At 53.4% G+C, this 13,288-nt stretch overlaps 1 protein-coding gene across 6 annotated transcripts in view; it reads right to left on the bottom strand.

Moving 5' to 3' along the window:
* CYTH3 (cytohesin 3) overlaps window positions 1–13,288 on the bottom strand; it is a 101,631-nt gene that overhangs the window by 4,701 nt on the left and 83,642 nt on the right. For all 6 annotated transcript variants that reach the window (XM_070484173.1, XM_044747319.2, XM_070484174.1 and 3 more), the window contains 5 exons: window positions 11,370–11,488; window positions 6,029–6,109; window positions 4,580–4,692; window positions 4,239–4,387; window positions 3,860–3,971 (listed from right to left, as the gene is read on the bottom strand). In XM_070484173.1, coding sequence (XP_070340274.1) covers window positions 3,860–3,971; window positions 4,239–4,387; window positions 4,580–4,692; window positions 6,029–6,109; window positions 11,370–11,488 — 574 coding nt within the window. The remainder of the gene's footprint in view (window positions 1–3,859; window positions 3,972–4,238; window positions 4,388–4,579; window positions 4,693–6,028; window positions 6,110–11,369; window positions 11,489–13,288) is intronic.

Below are 13,288 nucleotides of genomic sequence, written 5' to 3'. Positions count from 1 at the left end.
GGGAGAGAGCCCCAACTGCTAGGATTTGGTGGCACGGAGGACGGGCGCTTGGAGACCCCTCTGGGACCCTTCCCCCTGCCTCACTGTCCTTCCTCTTTTGCAAGGCCTCAGGCAGGTGGAGGCTGGGCCACGCTGGGAGGGAAGGTCTAGGGCGTCTCCCCCCGCCTCACTTTCCAGGGCTGCCCCCACCTCACTTCCAGCCCCATCAGAAGGGTCTGCCCACATGCTTCTCCGAGATTCCTGCAGCAGCGCCCTCGGCCCTCAGACCCCAGCCCACCCCCCAGCTCATGCCTTCGTGCCCCAGGGCCTTTGCTCAAGCCGCTCCTGGGTCTGGAGCCATACCCCTTCCTCCAACGTCTCTCTGACCCCCTGAGCTGGGCTCTTGCTCTCTGTCCCTGCGTGCAGCCTCGGCACTCCACCGGAATCCTCCGCTCCCCACTGGACAGGGCCTCTCATTCGTCCCCTTTAAGAGCCAGCACACGGCAAGCCCCAGCAGCCGGCAGGGCACAGGCGGTCCTGGCCTCAGCGACAGGGAGGCCCAAGTTCACACGGAGGGGCCCCAGCAGAGCCTCAGGGCAATCGGCCTCGTCCCAAAGTCCTCTGGTGACAGGGGACAGCACCCATTCTCCTCAGGCACATCCCCCCAGCCCCAGGCCACTGGGAACGAGTCCTGGGACAGCACCCTCTGACCCCCAACAGCAGCCCACGCGGCTCCTGAAAAATAAATGATCCCGCTGCTCCTGGCCTGAAGCCCCCAGGGGCTCCCCTCTCAGCAGAGGAGCTGAATCCCCAGGACAGACAGACAGACAGACGGCCCCAGGCCCACTCCGGCTCCCTGCCCCCCGCCCCGCCCTCCGCTATGTCCCGAGCCGCTTCTCAGAGCTGCCCCCAGCCCCTGTGCATCATCTGCCCAGCACCGGCTCTGCCTCATGCTCCTGTCGCTGGGTCACTGGGTGGCTGCTGGTGTTCTGTCACCACAGGCCCCACGCCTATCACTGACCCTTATTGCCAGCTGCCTTGAGAAGCGACTTGGCCAGGAAGGCGTCCCAGCTCTGCGCCGAGTTCAGGGGCCTGTCTGGGGACCCCAACTCTGGCCCAGGGCTCAAGGCCAGGCGGGCTGCAGGAGTCTAGACTGAGGCCCCTGGGGCCCCCCCAGGCACCCTCTCAGCCCCGCGGGCAGCCCAGCAGGGCCAGTGGCCATGCCCTCGCTCTCAGGACCACAGCAGGTTTTGCTGCTCCACTCCTGCACACGCTTCAGGCGGAGCTTCAGGGGCGGGGACCTGCGCAGCCGCCCCCCGTGCCTGCAGAAAGGAGCCTGGCTTCCCCACGTCCTCTGTGCAAATTTCCCACTATTTTCATGGCTGTTACGAGGCACGTGCGTGCGCCCACACCTAATGTGCCCACACCTAATGCGCCCACAACCAGCACATGCACAGACGCCTGCGATGCATCCTTTTTTATGCACGGCAGCTCAACTCTGACCCACATTCCTACCAGTGTTTTTAACACAACTGACTCGTTCTCAAAACCCAGTGCCTGCTGTGTAAGGTGTTTACTTGACAACCACTAAGCGACACTGGTACTCCTGTGCTCGCCCAGGCCTCTGGGAAGGGCCACCTGCACCAAGGCTAAATTGACAGTAAGACCCGGCTGAGCAGGGGCACGCTGCGCCTTCCGTCTCCGTCTGAGCAGGCACGTGGGGCACACGGTCTGTCCTCTAGGCCCGTCTCACAGGTCTCGGGCCACACGCCTCTGTGTCCACCCTGTGCTGGCGGGGCCCAGAGCTGAGTGCAGGAACCCACCTGGGGCCCACCAAATGCCCCTTCAGCATCAACTGCCAGCAGATCTAGGGCCTCCTTGGTCCTCAGAGATCGACACCCCCAGTCTCGGGTGGCCAGGCCAGCATCAAAACTGGCGGGAGGAGGCCTGTGGGCAGAACATCTCTGGGCACTGGGGGCCGGTGCGGCCAGGCAGGGCAGGAGCCCTGGAGGGACCAGCCCAACAGGCTGCTGGGAGTGGCTCTGAGAACAGAGCGGATACAGAGGCTGCCTGGGGACGAGAGAGGCAGCAGGGGGCGTGCCGAGGCTGCCGGGCCATCACCTGGCCAGCGGGCTCCAGGTCTGAGCAGCGCCAGCATCGCCAGCTTTGTGGCTGCCAACGAGGACGCCAGCACTGACTCCCCTTCACACAGACACAAGGGATGGGCAGTAGGGGCAAGGAATGAGCAAAGCCCAGGCCCCTGGGGGCCATCCCCTGTGCCAAGGCCACATCTAGCTGCTTCAGGCCCCTCGGGCCCTCATTCAGGGCCAGCCAGCTCTGCAGCTCCCAGGACTTGTGCACTGATGTCGGGGACCACTTATCTGCTCAGCCGGAAAACAGGCTGGAAAGCAAGGCCCGTGGTGCCTTCATTCCACTCACTCAGTTCTGCCTCTAGAGCCGGCCGCAGCCCCGGCACCGGCTGCCAGGCAGGCCCGCGCTGTCCCCGGCCTACGAGGGGTACTTGCTGGCAACGCAGGAATGGGAAGGCCCATGTGCCACTGCTGGTGTTCTAGCTGCATCCCCCCTGCCCTCACCCAGGACCAGAGTGTGATGTGACCGGACAGTCGGGGACACCTTGAAGGTTCCTCAGGCATTCAAGTCTGAGGCTGTGGTTCTGGGTCTTTAGGCAAAGATCCAGAATTCTCCCAGACCTCAGCATAGCCAGAAAATAAATCAGAGCAAGACCCCAAATTGTAGCAGCAGACCCATGGCGCGCACCCCCACGCCTGCCACACTGTCACCATGCCCGTGTCTTGTCCTCCCCTTGAATAAAAACACAAAGTCACCAGAATTCTCGTAGGCCTTGGTGTCTTACAATCTGTTCTCAAACAGCCTGGATGGCACACAGTTGTCACATCTCACAGGCTCTAACGTCACAGGAAAGCAGAAATCCCAACCCCCCAGCGTCAAAACCCCTACCAATTCCTAGAATTGCCCAGAAAATGCAAAGGCCATTCTACTTCTTTGTCAACGGCTCGGAAGCCTCTACGCCATGTGCGGACTCTTTCCAGGGGGGATGCAAACGTGCGCTGCTAGGTTAGTATCAGATGGGTGACTGGCGAGGCTACAGGAACAGAGCTGGCTCCTGGCCACCTCGCTGCCACACGGCCCTACAGACGGGGGGCGAGCCTGTGCCCACGCGGCATTCCCATGGGCCTCGGACCCCGGGAACAGGGAGGCTGGCGCTCCGGCCACTCCTCGCCCAGCCCTGCGGTGTGGGTGTCACCTTCTCTGCCCCTGGCGTGAAGCTAACCCCAGCAAGTCCAAAGCCACACGGGTCAAACGAATGGCAGCCACAAGTCAGAGCTTCACACAGACCAGCGGGGGAGAGAGACCGAGAGAGGAATGAGCGGCTGGGGAAGGGCAGGAAGCCACTGGGTACGTACCTCCTACCGCAGAACAAGCAGGGACAGCCCGTCACAGAACAGAAAGGTGGGAGCCACAGGCAGAAGGAAAACAACAAGAAGGCACATTTAAAGCACGCATGGAAAATCAGCCACGCCGAACCAAGAGAGGCACGCAGGTTCTCGGAGGCCGGTGAGAACAGAAAACTGCCTTGGGTTTGTCTGGACACTAAGTGAGCAGTTTTCTGGGAGGTTCGTGCAGCCCGGGCGCCCCTCTCGGCCACGGACACTGACAGGATGGCCCCGTTCGGACAGGGCCCGAGTCGGAACAGCAGCCAGCGAGTCTGGGGTGGGCGGGCGGCCGCCGGGAGCGGGTTTTGGCCTCACGCATTCTTGGTGAGGTCCCTGCCTCTGCTCAGGGGCCCTCGCTGGGAGGAGCACGGAGCCGCGGTCCCGCCCCACCGGCCGCCACTCACCCAGCTTCAAGAGCCAGCCCTCCCGGTCAGGGTTGAAGAAGGTGTGCGTCAGGTCGTTGCCGTCGTCCTCCGGGATCTTGAACGGCTCGTTCTTGATGCTCTCGTACAAGTTCTGCGAGGAGGAAAAGTGCCAGCGCTCAGGGACCGCGACGGAGGAGCAAGGACCCGTCCTTCCCTCTCTCCCAAGTGCAGAAGCAGCATCAGGCCCAGGACCAGGGAGCCGGGGGCTCCCTAAAGATGCTTTAAAATAAACGGACTGGTGCTGCCGACGCTCATGGGCAGAATGTGACACTCCTGCGGACCAAGGACAAGGTAAGGGCCGGCGAGGAGGGAGGGAGAAAGCTCGGACGCAGCGGGCAGCAGGCTCGGAGCAGCTCACCCTCAGCAGCTCCTCCGGGAGGTCCCCTCCCTCGTTGATGCCTCGGTTCATGGTGATGAAGCGCTCGGCGGTGGGCTTGTCCCGCACGTTGTGGTTGTGGAGGCTTGTGTTGAGCATGATGATGGCAAACGACAGCACATAGCACGTGTCTGCAAGAGGTCAGAGGGCAGCAGGGAGCGCTCAGGGCCTGCGAAGCCGAGAAGCTGGTCTAGGATTTCTACGTGAGAGGCAGACCCACGCGTGCAGGAGGCGCTGCCCTGGGGATGCCACGGCGGGGAGGCGGGCCCACAACACAGACGCTGGGGCTAGGACCAGGGGCTGGGCGCGGCTGTGTCACTGACCCGTGGACTGGAAGACGCCGGGGTTACACAGACAGTAGCGGGACGCGAACGCCTCCATCATGCGGTCAATCTTCTGAGCCTCCCCTGGAAGTCTGAAGCTCCACAAGAATTGCCTGCAGAGAAAGGAGCACTGGGAATGACCACGTGTTTCCACGGCCCCGGCCTCACGAGCCGGGCCCCAGGGAGGACACCAGGTGCATGGAGCAGGTGGCAGGCGACGCAGGAGAAGCCTCAGCTGTCAGAAACCCCAAACCCAACCCAGGCAATGTTCCGAGGGCCGAGCACCACACGCTCCTCCCCCTGGGCCACAAGACAGGACAGGCACCAGAGGGATGACCGGGAGCTGTGGGGCAGCAAAGCCCAAGAATCCACTGGTGGCAGCGGGCAGCTCTGTGCCCTCAGCCGTCCACTGTGGGGCCAGCTGGATGTCTCCCCTGCAGGAGCAAGGCAGGACCCTGTGGCTCTGGGCCAGAGACTGACCAGCTAAAAGAAATGGCCTCCTGGCTGCCACACCATAGATGCCCCCCCAGACGCACCAGGCCCGCACCTCTCCGTGACGCAGGTTTTCAAAAATTGAATGTAAGCTCCTGAACCCCAGCAGCAGGATTCACACTGTGTAACCCAGGCCAGCTCTGAGCACAAGGGCGGGAGGGTCAGACAGCAACGCTGCCGCCACCTCAGTCTGCAGCAGAGGGATGCCACGAGGAAAAGAGCTCCCGCTGGGGCAGAGCACGGAGGAGAAGAGCGGAGACCAGGACCAATGTGGGCAGTCACATGCTTCCCAGCCTCAGGGCAGGCGGGAGCTTGCTCCCAGCAGGGACCCCGCGGCCAATGGGCTCAGGGCTCGTCCATCCAGGACCCAGACCAGATGGGGAGCCGGTGCGGCCCAGGCTCGAGGTGCAGCCATTGGTGCCTCAGCCTGGACACCATGGAAGAAATTAGCTCCTCTCAGCGGTCCAGGAAGAGGAGCGTGTACAGGAGGATGACTGGAGTGGACATCTGGAGAGACGACACCGGCCCCTCTGCTCCAGAGGCAGTTGTAACTCAGGGCCTGACGCCCAGCGATGCCCGGTTTGCCCGGACGACACTGGGACTGGGGGCGGCCACCGATGGCAGGACACCCACCCTCTCCCCGGCACACACCGCAGCAGTGGGAAGAAAGCATGCACACAGCTGCCAAATGTCATTAATTCTGGAAGAAAGCAAGGAAGTGTGAGGGGGAGGCAGAACCAGTGGGCACGACGAGGTGAGCAGAAGCCCATGTCCGGGGTGCGTGTCTGCGCTCCACCTCCTGCGGCTCCGGAGAGACCATGAGAAACGAGGGGTGCCAGTGTCCCCAGAGACGCACGCGGCCCTTCCGGATCCCCCGGAGTGGATGGGTCCCCTCCCGTCCAGGCCTCTGTCCCTGCCTTCCACCTGCTCCGGGACAGCACCAGACGAAGCGCTCACCTCAAGGCCTGGACGAGGTTGAGGTCGGCAAACTCATGGAGTTCGACAAAAGCCTGGAGGACTCTGATATTAAAGTCGTCCCTGGGAAAAGAAGGAAACGGGGTTACAGCCCACTGCGTGTGATCTCAAACATCTCCTAAAGCCAGTGTTTGCAGGCTTTGATGTCGTATGACTCAGTTAAGACATTTGTCACGGTGTGTTTGTTTTTGGATTTGGCGCAAAGATGACCCAGCAGGATACAAAGAGTTTACTTGGCAGAGGTCAGAGTCAGGGTAGGGGACCGTCCTGAGATCCCAGGGCCGACCCGTGGGTGCCTCGTCCTCCGTCTCCACTCAGCCCAGGAGGCACGTGCCCCATCACTCCCCCAGCCCGGGCAGGGGCTCAGAGAGGGGACGCCACCCCGGTGTCACACACCAGGAAGTGAAGGTCTGGGCTCAGAAAGCAAGGACTGGAGGAGAAATGATACCTTACGTTCATAATTAGCTTTGCAAAACTAAAGTGAACGTGAGAATACCGTAAAAGGTATAAGGTTTCATGTCAACATAAAAGATGACGACAAAATGGGAAACGATGTAACAGCGACAACTGGCTTCACTGGAATTTTAACTCAAAGCCGTTCCCAAAGCCCCGATCTCGAGGTGCAGTAAGGACCCCCCCCCCAAGCCAGCAAAACACTTTGGTCCCACCTGCCCCACCCAGAGGGTGGCGCCTCAGCTCCACTGGTCCCAGCTGACCATCCCCTCATGTGGCTCCCAGCCACTGATGGCAGCTCCAGCCTGGAGGCCGCTCCGTCTCCGGAGCCCATGACCGCCTCCGGCTGCTCTCGCCGCTTCTGCTGCCGTTCACCCCACCGCCAGACAGTCTACTCCAGGGGGATTGTTCTAAACGGTGAATCAGACCACGCCCTCCCCACTCCATGTCAACCTTCCAATGTCGCCCCTTTTCCCTCCTACAATGAGCCCAGAGGCCATCACTGCCCTGAGCACATCTCCATTCTGTCCCCTCCCTGGCCTCCGGCCACAGCACATGCCAGCCCGTGGCCCAGCCTCTGCCCCAGATCCCTGTAGGGCTCACTCCCTCGTGCCCTCCACATCCTGACACAAATGTCACTTTCTCAATGAGACACCCTGACCAGCCCCCCAGCTCTCCCGGTGCCCCTTACGCTCTCCTGCTTTTCCCTTCCTCCTTCGCCTCGATCGCCTGCGAACACATGATACGTTTTCTCATTTCTTATGCTTATCATGTATCTTCTGCACTGCTCCAGCGGAATGAAGGGCCACAAGCGGAGGAAGCCATCTGCTTACCAACGCCACTCAAACGCCTAAAACAGTTCCTGGCACGGACTTGGAACTTAATATTTTTGGGATCTCAAAATCTGCAGGCACTCAGTATTGGGTGACTGCGTGGATTGTCGGACTGCATTATGCAAATGCAGTTCATCTCGTCGCACACCTGCCAGAGGACGATGAAGAAGCCCTCACAGCACACCCTATTAGACTAGGTGTCGGAACTCCTAAGACGCTGCTCAATTTTTTTCCCTAAATCAGCTTTGTTGACACATAATTCACATACCTAGGAGCAGCATTATTGGGTCACATGGTAAGTTTAGTATTTTGAAGAACTGCCAACTGCTTTCCAAAGTGGCCGTATCATTTCATAACCTACCAGCAGCGTACGAGGGTTCTAACTTCTCCGCATCCTCACCAGCATTTATCATCTGTTTTTGTTTTTTTTTTTTCCACTACAGCCATGCTAGTGGATGTGAAGTGGTATCTCGTTGTGGTTTTGATTTGCATTTTCCTGATGGCTAATGATGCTGGCCACCATCCACGGTCTTAGACACTTATTTATGTATCTTCCTGGGAGCTTTGCCCAACTTTATAATTATGTGTCTTTTCATTATTGAGTTGTAACAGTTTTTTATTCTAGATATACATTTTGATCGGATTTCTACATGACTTGCAAATATATTCTCCTATTCTGTGGGTGGTCTTTTTACTTTCTTGATGAAAAAAAGTGTGCTTCTTTGAAGCACACGCGTTTTGAATTTTGATGATGTTGACCTATCTTTTTCTTGTGCTGTTTGTGCTTTTGGTGTTACAGCTAAGAAACTCTTGCCTAATCCAAGGTCACATCTTTTCTTCTGTTATTTTATAGTTTTAATTCTGGTATTTGGGTCTTAGATCTACCTTAATTTTTGTGTACGGTTAGTGGTCCAATGCCACTCTTCTGCGCGTGGATACCCGGTTGTCCCAGCATCATTTGTTGAAGAGACTACTCTTTCCCCCCACTCAAGTGTCTGGGCACCCCTGTCAAAAATCACTTGCCAGTAAATGTGAGGGTTTATTTCTGGGTTCTCACTTCTACTCCACGACCTATATGTCTAACCTTATGCCAGGACCACACTGTCTTGATTAGTGTAGCTTTAGTCTGTTGTCTAATTGGGAAGTGTGAGTTCTCCAACTTTGTCCTTTTTTTTCCCCCAAGATTTCTGTGGCCATTCCGGGCCCCTGAATTGCTCTATGAATGTTAGAATGAGCTTGTCAGCTTCCACAAAGAAGTTAGCTGAGATTTTTCTGGGAGTGCATTAAATCTGTAGGTCAACGTGGAGGGTATTGCCATCTTTGCAATATTAAATCTTCCACTCCATGAACATGGGATGTCTCCGTTTAATGAGTCCTTTTCATTTTTTCCCCCAACATTTTACATAGTTTTCAGAGTAAAAATTTTGTACTTCTGTTAAATTTATGTCTAAGTATTTTATTCTTTTCAATGCTATTGTAAATGGACTGCTTTTCTTAATATCCTTTTCCGCTTGCTCATTGCTACTGTATAGAAATACTGAATTTTGTATATTGACCTTGTCTCCTGCAACCTTACCGAAACTTGTACTTTTCTCTTTCCAAACTGGATGCCTTTAATTTCATTTTCCTGCCTAACTGCCCTGGCTGGAACTGCCAGGACCACGTTGGACAGCCGTGCTGAGTGCAGTTATCCATGCCTTGTACTTGATCTGAAGGGGAAGCAAGAGAGAATTTGAGGGGTTTTCACAGGTGCCCTCTGCCATGTTGAGGAAGTTCCCTTCTTTTCCTAGTTTGAGTATTTTTATCATGAAGCAATGAATTTTATCAAATGCTCCTCCTGCATCTATTGGGACGATCATGTGGATTTTGCCCTTTATTCTATTGATATATATATTAATTTATTTTTTGTAGGTTGAAGTAACCTTGCATTCACGGGATGAATCTCACTTGGTGTACAATCCTTTTTATATACTGCTGGATTTGATTTGCTAATGTTTATTTGAGGATTTTTGCTTCCAGTCACAAGAGATAGTGATCTGCGGTCATATTTTATTGTGATGTCTTTGCACAGTTTTGGTATCAGGTAGTACAGGCCTCATAGAATGAGTTGGAAAGTGTCCCACTCATCACTTTTTTCTTATGTTTTATTGAGGTCATAATAGTTTACAACACTGTGAAATTTCAGTTGTACATTATTATTTTTCAGTCACCATGTATACGTGCCCCTTTCCCCTCATGCCCACCCCCAAGCCCCTTCCCCTCTGGTAACTGATAACCTGTTCTCTTTGTCCATATGTTTGTTTATCTTCCACATGAGTGAAATCATACGGTGTTTGTCTTTCTCTGTCTGGCTTATTTCACTTAACATAATACCCTCAAGGTCCATCCAGGTGGTTGCAAATGGGATGATTTTGTCTTTTTTTTACAGCTGAGTAATATTCCACTGTATATATACACCATATCTTCTTTATCCATTCATCTGTTGATGGGCACTTGGGCTGCTTCCACATTCTGGCCTTTGTGAATAATGCTGCAGTGAACATAGGGGTGCATGAGTCTCTTTGAATTGTTGATTTCAGGTTCTTTGGGTAAATACTCAGTAGTGGGATGGCTGGGTCGTATGGTGTTTCTATTTTTAATTTTTTGAGAAATCTCCATACTGTTTTCCATAATGGCTGCACCAGTCTGCATTCCCACCAGCAGTGTATGTATTCCCACCAGCAGTGTATGAGGGTTCCCTTTCCTCCACATCATCTCCAACATTTTGCTTTTTTTTTCTCTTGGGGATTATAGCCATTCTAACAGGTGTAAGGTGATATCCCATTGTGGTATTGATTTGCATTTCCCTGAGGGTTAGTGATGCTGAACATCTTTTCATGTTCCTCCTGGCCATCGGTGTATCTTCCTCTGCCCATTTTTTGATTGTTGGTATTTTTGTTGTTGAGTTGTGTGAGTTCTTTCTATATTTTGGAGATTAACCCTTTGTCAGATATATGACTTGCAAATATTTTCTCCCAGTTGGTGCGTTGTCTTTTCATTTTGTTCATGGTTTCCTTTGCCTTGCAGAAGGTTCTTTAGTCTGATGCAGTCCCATTTGTTTTTTCTTTTGTTTCCCTTGTGCGAGATACGATATTTGAAAAGATCCTTCTAAGACCAATATCAAAGAGTGTACTGCCTAGATTTTCTTCTAGGAGTTTTATGGTTTCACATCTTACCTTCAAGTTGTTAACCCATTTAGAGTTAACTTTTGTGCATGGTCTAAGATAATGGTCCACCTTCATTCTTTTGCATATGGCTGTCCAGTTTTCCCAACACCATTTATTGAAGAGACTTTCCTTTCTCCATTGTACGTTCTTGGCTCTTTTGTCGAACATTAGCTGTCCACAGATGTGTGGTTTTATTTCTGGGCTTTCGCTTCTGTTCCATTGATCTGTCCCATTTTTCACTTTTGATCAAGTATTTGTAATAAAAAGCTAGAAACAGAGGCCACCCTGGTTGAACAATTGTTGGGCTTCAGTTTAAAAACCCAAAGTCTATTTCGGCTCACCCAGGGCATGCGCTGCCGTGGGGTTCCCGCCCCACCTCTGCTGAGCAGAGCAAATGGACTTTTAAGTGGAGTTGGCCGGGAAAGTGAATCTGACCAGCTGTTCTCCATTTAAAAAAGTACTAACTTTCCACCTTTACTCACACCCACAAGTAACAGGGGAAAGAAAACCACTGAGAAATCTGGTGTATTTCTGGGCAAAACATCAAAAGAAGATTAAGATGCTGTCCAAGGTGAGGAGAGAAAGGCATTTTCGGTTCTGTTGGGATTTCCTGTGGAAAGAGTTCCAGAGGAGCCCAGATCCCACCCACTTCCAGAACACCCACCCCCCCACCTCCTCCTCACAAGGGCACAGAAGAGGACGTGACTGCACGGGGCTCACTCCTTATCAGGGAGCAGCCAGCGCACCCCTATAGCCCATGGCTGAGTAACTGTGACAGACCCTGCAGCAGAGGGTGGCCCTGGCTGGGCTGCTCTTTCTCCTTCAACTTACCTCTCCCCCAGGTAGTCCCCAATGACGGTTTTATTTAGACCTTCTCCTTTATACAGGAACTGGGCCACGTCTTCTGGGGAACTCTGCAGCAGGTCATTCTCTATTAGGAACTGAATTCCCTGAAGAGGAACAGAAGAAACGAAGCGCCGGTTAGGAGGGTGACCCAGACTCATTTTTCAAAGACACAGATATGTTTACTGTAACCACCTTACTGATTTGGACACAGGAAAAATAATACAACAGCACAACCTGATTCTCACATCGCCACACTACCAGGCACACGTCCAAGAAAAGCGAAGCGAGACATTCATTCCTCCTGGCAATTTAACAGGTTCAAGGACAAGTGGGTTACGGAGCAAACCATTCTAAGTGGTTGTTAGAGATGACACAGGCAGAAGTAACAATAATACCAGATTTCCCAAGCTCAGGAAGAGGATCTGCTCTGTGTCTGACAGGAACACGTCGCACGTGGATGGCCAACCCAATACGCGTTCCCAAGTCCCTCTTTCCTCGCCATCCTTCACTAAATAATCACTTCCCTAGCCTTCCTCGCAACTAGAAATGACCTTGTGACACAGATTTGGTCAAACAGATAGAAAGAGAAGTCTGCAAGGGGGACCTAGGGAAGCTGCTGGCTTCCTGATAAAAGGGGCCCCGTGAGTAGGCACTGTTCCTTCCTCCTCCTGCCCACCTCAAACACACATGTGATGACCGGAGCCCCAGCAGCTGCTGTATGAGGGAAAGGCAGGCATGAACACAGGGCTTTGGTCCTGCCCCTTGAGATCCACTCAACACCCTGCAGCTACCTCTGCTGTGGGAGAAGACAGCCCACTGTGTAAGCTGTCTTCACAGGATTTGCTGTTACCTGTGGCCGGGCATGTTAACTGATCACCAAGCTTAAGGCAGTCAAAGTTCCCCACCACTCGAAGGACCTATGGAGAGCAGCCAGCCATCTCTGAATAGAAGGCTGCAGAGGGGCTGCCCCAGCCTGAGCGAGCTGTGCTCCGTCTCACAAGAAGCCTTAATAGCAGCAAAAATGTACCTCGGACATAGCTCTGAGCTGGTTTCAAAATACATGTTGGCAAAGCAAGCAAGAGCATAGGGAATCCTGTCATCTACTTATCTAGAGGCTATTTCTACGAATTCAGAGATGGTCTTCCAGCTAAAACTCTCAGTGCCCGAGACAGGGCTCCCTCACGCTGTTATTTGTTTCAAGCGTGTGTCTCAATCAGAATACAGGTGGAGTTTCCTATTGTGTTTGTAGCCTAACACGAAAGCGTCTGTCTCTTCAGAGGTTAACTGAGCCCAGTTGGATTTATGGTGCTTACTGGTTTGCTAGGACTTAGTCCTGACCCCATTCTGTCCTCTTTCTCATACCTTGTCAGCCTTTGCTGAATTGACCAAGCCTTCCTTACAAGTTTTCCTAATAATTTAGAAATCCTATTTTACTGCTATTCTTAGTGCTTACTCTTAAGATTTTAACGAATATTTACACTTGCATTCATCTACCAACACCTAGACCACCTTGCCCAACTGACTGCCCTCCTTGCTACTTACATACTGAGAGTCTTAGAGAATCCGGTCCTTCTTTCCTGGAAACTCGAGTGACTTTCTCTTTATTCCCAAGTTTTTCTGGTATTTTACTCGATACACAGACATGTACAGGTCCACCCACATTCTCTCTTTGTTACAGCCCAGCTCTCAGGTTTTTACATGACACATTGTTTCATTGCCAAGGATCTCTTTCACAACTCTGCTTTTGCATCACGGATAAGCAACATCCCATCATATCTCTTTGATGAGATTTATAATATATAAAATACCCTACTTTTGATGTTTCCTTCTGCTGTTTCTAGGAGGTCTGTTTCCTCTGGTGTTAGTTCTTCTGTTTGTTGAGTTTCATGTCTCTTTCGTGGTCT

This window comes from Equus asinus, chromosome 14, assembly GCF_041296235.1.
Source record: "Equus asinus isolate D_3611 breed Donkey chromosome 14, EquAss-T2T_v2, whole genome shotgun sequence".
In the NCBI taxonomy this organism is placed as follows: Eukaryota; Metazoa; Chordata; class Mammalia; order Perissodactyla; family Equidae; genus Equus; species Equus asinus.
This window is presented reverse-complemented; position numbering and strand designations above follow the sequence as displayed.